Source organism: Bactrocera tryoni, chromosome 3 (assembly GCF_016617805.1).
Source record: "Bactrocera tryoni isolate S06 chromosome 3, CSIRO_BtryS06_freeze2, whole genome shotgun sequence".
NCBI classification, from domain to species: Eukaryota; Metazoa; Arthropoda; class Insecta; order Diptera; family Tephritidae; genus Bactrocera; species Bactrocera tryoni.
The window spans coordinates 34464495-34474024 of NC_052501.1; the positions used below are offsets into that span (position 1 = coordinate 34464495).

The 9530-nt window shown below is 36.4% G+C and overlaps 1 protein-coding gene and 2 long non-coding RNA genes across 6 annotated transcripts; 1 reads left to right on the plus strand and 2 right to left on the minus strand.

Moving 5' to 3' along the window:
* Positions 1 to 1756: 1756 nt before the first annotated feature.
* LOC120773060 (dynamin-like 120 kDa protein, mitochondrial) lies at positions 1757 to 6523 on the plus strand. Of its 4 annotated transcripts, none has more exons than XM_040101993.1 (16): positions 1757 to 1940; positions 2035 to 2323; positions 2398 to 2533; positions 2699 to 2821; positions 2959 to 3033; positions 3102 to 3691; positions 3764 to 3991; positions 4053 to 4198; positions 4253 to 4417; positions 4475 to 4662; positions 5053 to 5130; positions 5193 to 5587; positions 5648 to 5766; positions 5837 to 5921; positions 5985 to 6189; positions 6243 to 6523. In XM_040101993.1, the coding sequence occupies exons 1-16, from the start codon at positions 1909 to 1911 to the stop codon at positions 6305 to 6307; spliced, it is 2919 nt and encodes a 972-aa protein (XP_039957927.1). In that variant the 5' UTR covers positions 1757 to 1908; the 3' UTR covers positions 6308 to 6523. The 4 variants fall into 4 exon arrangements, with proteins under 4 accessions (XP_039957927.1, XP_039957928.1, XP_039957929.1 ...); XM_040101994.1 differs by having other exon boundaries at positions 4475 to 4653; XM_040101995.1 differs by lacking the exon at positions 2699 to 2821.
* LOC120773061 lies at positions 6395 to 7223 on the minus strand. The gene is made up of 2 exons (XR_005705122.1): positions 7031 to 7223; positions 6395 to 6964 (listed from the first exon to the last, which is right to left on the minus strand). It is a non-coding gene; the product is annotated as an uncharacterized LOC120773061 (long non-coding RNA).
* Positions 7224 to 7560: 337 nt separating this feature from the next.
* LOC120773062 lies at positions 7561 to 9251 on the minus strand. Its single transcript, XR_005705123.1, has 2 exons — positions 9081 to 9251; positions 7561 to 9028 (listed from the first exon to the last, which is right to left on the minus strand). It is a non-coding gene; the product is annotated as an uncharacterized LOC120773062 (long non-coding RNA).
* Positions 9252 to 9530: the final 279 nt, after the last annotated feature.

Genomic DNA, 9530 nt, shown 5'->3' on the forward strand with positions numbered 1-9530 from the left:
TACCACCACAGCCCTTAGCGTCATAAGCCCCCAGATAGTTTAAGGCCTTAACCAGAAACCATCCTCCGATGGGACGATCCTCTAGCGTTGGACTTGTCAAAAGGATCTGATACAGTCAATCACATAGCGCTACTTGAAGACATCAAAAACTCTACGCTGCCTCCAGGACTGAAGAGGTGGACCATGACTTTTTTTCTATGGACCTTCGTTAACTATAACAAGGCCAACTGGGTCGGCTTCACAGAATTTACCGAGAGCACCTTCACCGCATGCAATCACCTGCTTTGAGCGGAACCGCTTCCTAGGAGCATCAATAGGTCATTCCTCAACGACGTCGACTACATCAAACAATCCGCCGACCAGACTTCGGACGCAACTAACTTCCGATATGGTCTGAGTCATTAACACCTTCACCAACTCCCTCAGAGTGAATGGCTTACTTGGAGTCAAACCACCACCCATTGCAGACGAAGAGCTCGAGTTGTCCTGACGAACGAGAGTGACCCTTGCGCAGGTTCGTTCTAGATACTGTAGCAGATTAAACTCGTACACATTCAGAATAGGCCCTGAAATATCAAATATATGTTCAGCGTGCAATGAGTCCCCGCATGACACTGGCCACCTCTTAGCATGCTATGCTAACCCTACTCATCTGACAGCCTTCTCCCTTTGGTCCGACCCCGTCAAAACAGCACGTTTCCTGGGCCTACATTTGGATGACGGCAGTGACAACTTTTCTAATCCTTACCATCCTAACAGGAATTAGATATTCGTTACAACAAGAACAACAGATGCCCAACTGTTCTGTCATTGGAAATGAAAAAGTAACTTACTTGCCCGTCTTTGGCTGTTAACCGTATCGGGTGGGTTTTGACACATTTCACAACTGGAAAGACTGGTACGGTAAGATCGAAATTCTACCAATAATAAAAATAGGCTTTTTACTAATAAAAATGTAAAGCAATGAAAATTAAGGAAAACACGAAATTTATATGTATTTGATAAAATGCTTTGCCTTGTGATGCATCATAGTATTAATTTTTAATTGAAAGTGATAAAAAACAAGTGTTAATTGAGAGCTAGAAAGTTTAAATGGCTTTATAAAATATCAAAAAAATATTTAAAGTTTGTGATATATTAAATTGCTAACACATAATAACTTCGAATTGTTATAAATGTTGGGCGGTCTAATTTAAATACCCAAAAAGTAGGATTTTGTCTCTCACATTGGAATAAGTTCGATATCCCTATATCTTTGGTCTGCACATCGTACCATATCGACACTAATAGCATTGACAGACATCAGCATTAATCCGGATTAATTCAGGAGTTAGTGAAGATAACTCCGTTGCTAACTCCCATTTAATCCTCAAATTTTTAAATAAAACCAGAAGTTTTGTGTTATGGTGTTATGTTATGATGCAGTTTTAAAAATAACGTGTTGATACGTTTTTGTAATAATAAATGGTTTTGTAAAAATTGGTTGGCCAACAACCGCAATGTTTATCTTCTATCCATTTTCATTGAAAATATTATAAAAATGACCATCAGCTGCTTACGAGAGCTTAAAACTCGCATAGCTACCGTATGTCAAATTCAAATTTGGATCTGATTAAGTGCGCAGTTAATCCGAATTAAAGCTGTCGTCTGTCAAGACTATTATCCTCGTGAAGACATTTCTATCCCTCGTGTGAACACCTTGTTTGTAAAAAGACCTTTTATAGAAAAGCTAATTTTGAAACGTCTGGCAGTTACATTAGGTGTCAGTGGATGAGCAACACAATCAGGTGAAAAAGAAGAGCACTATTTTCACAGTTTGTGAAAATATTTAATTTTTCCAACTGAACTTTCGTCTGCACCGCGTATTTAATCTGTAGACTGAGAAGCTATAAGGTTTCTCTTTAGACCATGTTACGGTTAGCCTTTAACAAATCACATGTGTAAGTCAAAATATAAGATAGATTATGAAACAGTTATCTGATGTTATAAATGTAATGTCGTCATCGTTTAATAAATTTCTCCCATATCCTTCAGGGGTACAACCCAAAGAACCACCTATTTATGCACGAAAGTTATTTGCTCCAATCATTCCACGCTTTGCAACAAGTCTGTACGCCGGCAAACTTATGATGAGTACGGCAGACCCCAAAGTAAACGTGGTCCGGGTGATTTGCTACACCCTCAACTGTACGGAAGATATGGCTGGTATGTACCACCAACTCGTAAATACGGAATGCTTGTGGTCAGAATATTACGTGGTGCTTTAAAACTACGATATATTGTTCTTGGTGGCGCTATTGGTGGTGGCGTATCACTAAGTAAAGTAAGTATAAATATTGACAAATATTTTTTTAACAGATTATTGAGTATAAATATGTTCGTTATCAATCGTTGTAGAAATATGAAGAATGGAAAGATGGTCTGCCCGACATGAAATGGTTGGAGGATGTTTTGCCACAAGGCGAAAGATGGAATAATTTTTCGAGAAAATTGATGGATGTTGGCAGTGTTATGAAGGAAGTTGTGCAAATAGGTAAGAAATGTAAATAATGAGTGTTTTTGATATTCTCTCACAGCTCGAGTAGGAATTTTTATTAATATAAATAAGTAATTGGGTATTACTAATTGTATTTTTGTGCAGATAAATAACTGTAGTAATTTTCATATGTAATTTAAATGTAATTGTTTTCGTATTTAGATCCTAAGCTAAAGGAGCTCGGGGAAGAGAAGATAGCAGAATGGAAAATATGGTTCGATAATCGTCTGGATGATGCCATTGAGGCCGCGGATTATCAAGGCAACAATGCCAGTATAATTGAATGTACGTTCATTTTAATATCATTAGCCATTTTTTAGTGAGAGAATTTCAAAAGCATTTAACGAATTTACATACTTGTATATAAAGATTGATACACATGTACTAATGAAATATTTTTTAAATAACCTTTTAATAATTAGCAAAAGATGATATTAAATCCAAAGCTTCTGTGTCGGCATTAGGTCTGTCTAATGATGACAGTCGTAAAAAATATGGTAATTACGAAATTTCAAAGAAATTAATTAATCAAAAAAATTAAATTAAATATTAATTTTAATTTTAGAGAATTTGCAAACTCAAGTTGAAACTTTACAAACGGAAATAATGAATGTACAAATTAAATACCAAAAGGAATTGGAAAAAATGGAGCGAGAAAATAGAGAGTTAAGGCAGCAGTATTTAATACTAAAAGCGAATAAAAAAACAACTGCTAAGAAAATCAAAAAATCCCTTATTGATATGTATTCAGAGGTTCTTGATGAACTGTCAGGCTATGACACAAGCTATTCCATGGCCGACCATTTACCTCGCGTTGTGGTTGTTGGTGATCAAAGTAGTGGAAAAACGTCAGTTTTAGAGTCTATTGCAAAGGCACGCATTTTCCCTCGTGGCAGTGGAGAAATGATGACACGTGCACCAGTTAAGGTGACTCTCGCAGAAGGGCCTTATCATGTTGCTCAATTTCGTGACTCGGATCGTGAATATGACTTGAATAAAGAATCTGACTTGTCAGAGCTACGCCGTGAAGTTGAGTTAAGAATGAGAGCTTCTGTTCGCGGTGGCAAAACAGTAAGCAATGAGGTCATTTCAATGACAGTAAAAGGACCAGGTTTGCAAAGAATGGTTTTAGTCGATTTACCAGGAATAATATCTGTAAGCTAAAATAATTACGTTATATACATATATGAACATTAACTGAAACTTTGCTTATATATCTTTACTTAGACGATGACTGTTGATATGGCAGCTGACACGAAAGACTCAATTCACCAAATGACTAAGCACTACATGAGCAATCCTAATGCAATAATTTTATGCATTCAAGATGGTTCAGTTGATGCTGAACGAAGTAACGTGACTGATCTGGTAATGCAGTGTGATCCACTAGGACGACGCACAATATTTGTTTTAACCAAAGTGGATTTGGCAGAAGAACTCGCAGATCCTGATAGAGTATGTTAGGAATATTTGCATTTCCTTAATATAACTAAGTCATATTCATTTCATTTATCAGATACGCAAAATTCTTTCTGGCAAGTTATTCCCTATGAAAGCTTTAGGATATTATGCTGTAGTAACTGGTCGTGGGCGCAAAGACGACAGCATTGATGCCATTAGGCAATATGAAGAAGACTTTTTCAAAAATTCAAAGCTTTTCCAGTAAGTAACTAATTTTACCAATTCAAGAGCTGAGTGAAACTGATATCCATTTAGCCGACGAGGTGTGATAATGCCACACCAAGTAACTAGCCGAAATCTCAGCTTGGCAGTCTCAGATCGATTTTGGAAAATGGTCCGCGAAACAATAGAGCAACAAGCCGACGCTTTTAAAGCTACCAGATTTAATTTGGAGACAGAATGGAAAAACAATTTCCCACGGTAATTTCCTTATTTATCAGTGAATACTAATTTATTAATACAGTGTGTATTGTACAGGCTGCGTGAGTCAGGGCGAGACGAATTATTTGATAAAGCTAAAGGGGAAATCTTGGATGAAGTTATCACGCTCTCACAAATATCCGCAAAGAAATGGGAAGAAGCGTTGACTGAAAAACTTTGGGACAAGCTATCAAATTATGTGTTTGAGAATATTTACCTGCCGGCCGCACAGTCAGGTTCTCAAAGTAATATTATGTAAATATAAACTAGAAACTATTGTAGTTCGCTTGCTGGCACTCATTCTGTTATGTTGTGCTTTTAATGAATTCATTAATGCCTAAAACATTTTTTTAATAATTGTTATTATTCAGGCGTTCAAACGGAGCAGTATGTGTTTGGATTGTTCTACTATAATAACATATATATGTAAACGCACAAAAACTTCTTCATATGTTTTTTATGTATGAATTCCACTCACACCTTATGTACTCAGGTGTACTCAAAGTAATGTACACGTGGGTTTCGTTTTATATACATATTTATATTCGTAATCAAGCATTTTCATTGTTCTTTTTTGATAAGTTGTTAAAAATCTTACCAAACACCTCTTCATACTCATATAAATATCCTTCCAGATTCCTTCAATACAATGGTGGATATAAAGCTGCGGCAGTGGGCAGAACAGGCTCTGCCTGCTAAATCGGTGGAAGCAGGTATGTTCCGTTAGGATATTAAAATGATTTTTGGTCATAATATATATATATACTATACATAGGTTGGGAAGCGCTGCAAAATGAATTTATATATTTAATGGAGAAGGCGAAAAAATCACCTGACCATGATGACATTTTTGATAACCTTAAAGGCGCTGTGGTGGACGAAGCGATTCGTAGGCATTCTTGGGAAGATAAGGCTATCGATATGTTGCGAGTCATACAACTGAATACATTAGAAGATAGGTTCGTTCATGATAAAACTGAGTGGGATCAAGCTGTTAAATTTCTGGAAACCTCTGTAAAAGCTAAACTGACACACACTGAAGAGACTTTGAATGAGATGTTGGGTCCAGGGCAATTCACTCGTATAACTCATTGGAAATCGCTAACAGAAGATCAATCGAAACGACGTTATGTGAAATCGGAACTGGATAAAGTACTGAAAAACGATGATGTGAGTGCTCCAAAATATGTTAGTACAATCAAATATCATTTTAATTGTAATACAATTTAGAAACACTTACCTACATTATCCTACGACGAACTAACGACTGTCCGAAAGAACCTACAGCGTGATGGCATTGAGGTCGACACAGACTACATACGTCAAACGTGGTTTCCTATTTATCGAAGGTATTCTATGTTTTTCAAGTTTGTTCGAAAATTTTTTTTAAACACAGGTTTTTTGTTATTTTAATTTCAGACACTTCTTGAAACAGGCACTAAATCGTGCGAACGACTGCCGTAAAGCATATTACTTATACAGCCAACAGGGTGCAGAATGTGAGGTAATAATTATGAATGTATAGAACTTTGTTAGCAAGTTTACGAAGTCGTTAATGATGTTTCAGATAAGTTGTAGCGATGTAGTCCTCTTTTGGCGCATTCAACAAGTGATTAAGGTTACTTCCAATGCTTTGCGGCAGCAAGTAATTAATCGTGAAGCGCGTCGATTAGATAAAGAGATTAAAGAGGTTCTGGATGAATTTAGTGATGACGAAGAGAAAAAGGCACAATTGCTAACCGGGAAGCGAGTGACACTTGCGGAAGAATTAAGTATGTTATTTAAATTGAGTTAATCGCAAATAAATATATGGTTTCTTTTACAGTTAAAGTCCGACACATTCAAGAAAAATTAGAAGAATTTATTAATTCTCTTAATCAAGAAAAGTAACTGTTCACCGCGTGGACGTATGTCTAGTCCTTATTTAAAATTCATCGAAATAACTCCATGATTCTGACAGGAAAATATTAGTTGATATTGATTTGTTCACCATTGTGATTTATTTATTTAAAATGCTGTTTTTATTGTTAGAGCGTGACAATTTAAAAAATGAGAACGTGCGTATTATCAAATCTTTGCAAAAATAAAAATGGATGATTAAACTTATTCATATTTATTATTTTAATATTTCTATTTGATTCATGGATGAAATAAAGCAACTTATATATTATAAGTGGTATTAAATAAATAAATTTTAGGGATATTACTATATTATGATGCGCCTACTACTAGCTATGCTGGCAAAATTGGGAACGAATCGACGATAAAAAAAACCCAGTCAAAGGAAAATGAGCAATTCATGTACATTTTAATGAATGGCCAATCTTTTACTGTCTCTATCTTTTGCCCTCCGTTGTCCCTTTCTGTCCTAAGAGTTCTTTTCGAAAAGAGAACACTTCATCGGGTTCAGCTTTAGACCAGCGCTAGCTATCCGTTGAACAACCTCTTCCAAGCTTTGAAGATCATCGTGTAACTTTTACCCAACACATTGATATTGTCGAGATATATCAAACATGTCTTCCAGTGCAATCCTTGGTCCATAAGTCTCTAAGGTAGCAGAAGCGTTACATAATTCAAAGGGCATTTCGGTAAATTTCTATATACCACCTCTACCGCTGAAAGTTGTCTTCTCTGTGCTCTCATGCTGCCACCTTTTTTCTTCAAAAGTCCCTCAGGTGAACTTCATGGACTCGCCGCTTTCGCTCATTTCATGTGTAGTCTTGTTTACAACGTCACGGTTTGCTAAGGGAATTCTTCGAGGAGCCTGGCGAATTGGTCCTGCCTGTGTTAATGAAATGTTTCACAACTTTGGACTTTAACTCATTAAGTAATCTTGCTGGAACACGTTTATCTTGTCTTGTCATAGCCAGGTGTAGCATATAAGTCTGTGTCCTCAACAAACTAAAACTTGTTTGTCCCATAGTTTCCATCCATTTCTTCCCAAATAACTGCTTCTGATGTTGGTGGAATCTGCTGGCTCTCTAACTCTAATTTTTGCAAGAAAGTCTACTTCAATTATTAGTTCATCGACGATATATGCTACTACAAAATTGTGTATCACGGATGCCTTTCCAATTATGATCCTGCACGTTACTTCTCCGAAGATTTGAGTTCCTTCTGCAGTTGCAGTACTGTGCCTCAGCAACCAGATCAGATCGAATTATGGAATGTGACGCGCTTGTATCCACACTCAGTATACGCTTTTTACCGTCTACACATTCCATAATGGTAACATTACTCGTATTCCTGCTTATTTGTGAAATGGAGATTACATGGCGTCCGTTGCGGGAAACAGTCCATGCCTTTTTTGGCTGCCTTGCTTTAGTTTAACAATTGGTTGGATGTGACATTTCTTTGATCTTCCTCAGCTTTGCATTTATGTACGTCTACTGAATTACTGAAATGGTTACAGTTGCGTGAAATATAACAATTTTTTCGCAGTGTATCATTTTTCTAACGCGCTTCTATAGATTTTCCTGTACTTTCTGCATCTTTTCTTCAACTTTAATTGGTTCACCCAGGTCTGATCTTCTATTTCTACTTCATGGGCTTTAACCATGGAACCTTTCTATAAAAAATCCTTTTTAAAAGCTTAATATTCCATACAAAATACATCGTTGGACACAGAGTGCAGAAATACAGCTTTCTGTGTCAGGGCATTCGAAACGGTTGCTCAAATGCCAATTTTGTACATTTTAACTGCTGTGACTGTAATTCGGATTTTACACCAATTGTCGCCAACCGTTCCTCCAGCTCCTTTTTGAGTTGTGAAATCTTCAAATCGTTAAACTTAGCCATTTTCAAATAATTATATACTTCATTTGACAATCCTATTTCTAATTCGTCGATATTGTTTTGTTTTAGTATCCGTGTTGCTCACACCCACACCAGGTTCACAATTAGTTAGATATTGTGCACAATCGCTTATGAAAAACCCCCTAGAATTATGAGAAATTATAAAAGATCACTAGATATCACCATCACTAGTGGTAACTTGGCGATTTACCATATGCTAACTCTCGAAAGAGATCATGTGCATATGGCTATATACTTCTATTGAGAAACTCATAGACTTTATTCCTGGGAACCTCGTTAATCTTAAAAACGCTAACTAGGGCAAATGCACCGATATTTGCCAATAATCAGCAGCCCCTATCCCTACGTACGTAATCGTTAAATTTCTTGTTGACAGTCTTTGCAAATGACCCAGGATGATCCCTTTGGTCCTGTGGATGAAATTGGTGGAACACTTGAAGTTTTGTAAGCTTTCCACATGTGTGAGTATACTTTGGGCAACCGTCTAACCCGCATGTTGAAATTCAATTCGATTGCAAAGCCTCCTCGAAGAAATTCTTGAGGAATTTTAGCCCACAATTTATACAGCAAGAAAAACGGATGCGTTGTTCGACGACTGCACAAAATAACAAAATCCTGCGCACTGCTTACTTTTATCAAGTTTCCAGGAGAATAGCTATCTTCTCAAGTTGCGCAATCTCCCTCTGACTAGAATAGTTGCCCACTGCTCCAGAATTATGAACACCACGTTGTTGGACCGAACAGGTTTATTTTTTTTTGGAGCGTTTTCAAGCTTCTTCTGTGTCTAACTTCTTTCTGCAATAATAATGAATTATAAATGTTTCTATTATGTATTTCTCATTTTTACCAATTCTCTTTCAGACTCGAATACTGAGAACATCGATAATTCGAAAACGATCACTGCATGAATCAATAGTGCCCATTCGAATTTACAACAGTGGTGCCATAATTTCGAACATAATCTTTGCCGTATTTGTTTCGTTGTGAGGTTTTTCATGTTTTTTTTTTTCTATCAAAAAATAAATAAATAAAAATCAACTGCGACGTTGTTATTGCTGAAAAAACATCAATAGAAATGTGTAAATGAATGATTGAAAGTATATTTTTAACATTATAAAAAAAAAATTAAGTGGATGATGGGGGGGAAACTTTAGTATACCATCCCACGATTTCAGGGTTAAAAGTGGTATGGTTGGATAAAGCTGGTGCTCCAGATTAAGAAAATATACAATTATAGCCGCCGCAAACTTTTAGTTTTCAAGATATCTGCATTTTAAGTTGAAAATTTCGCTAATTT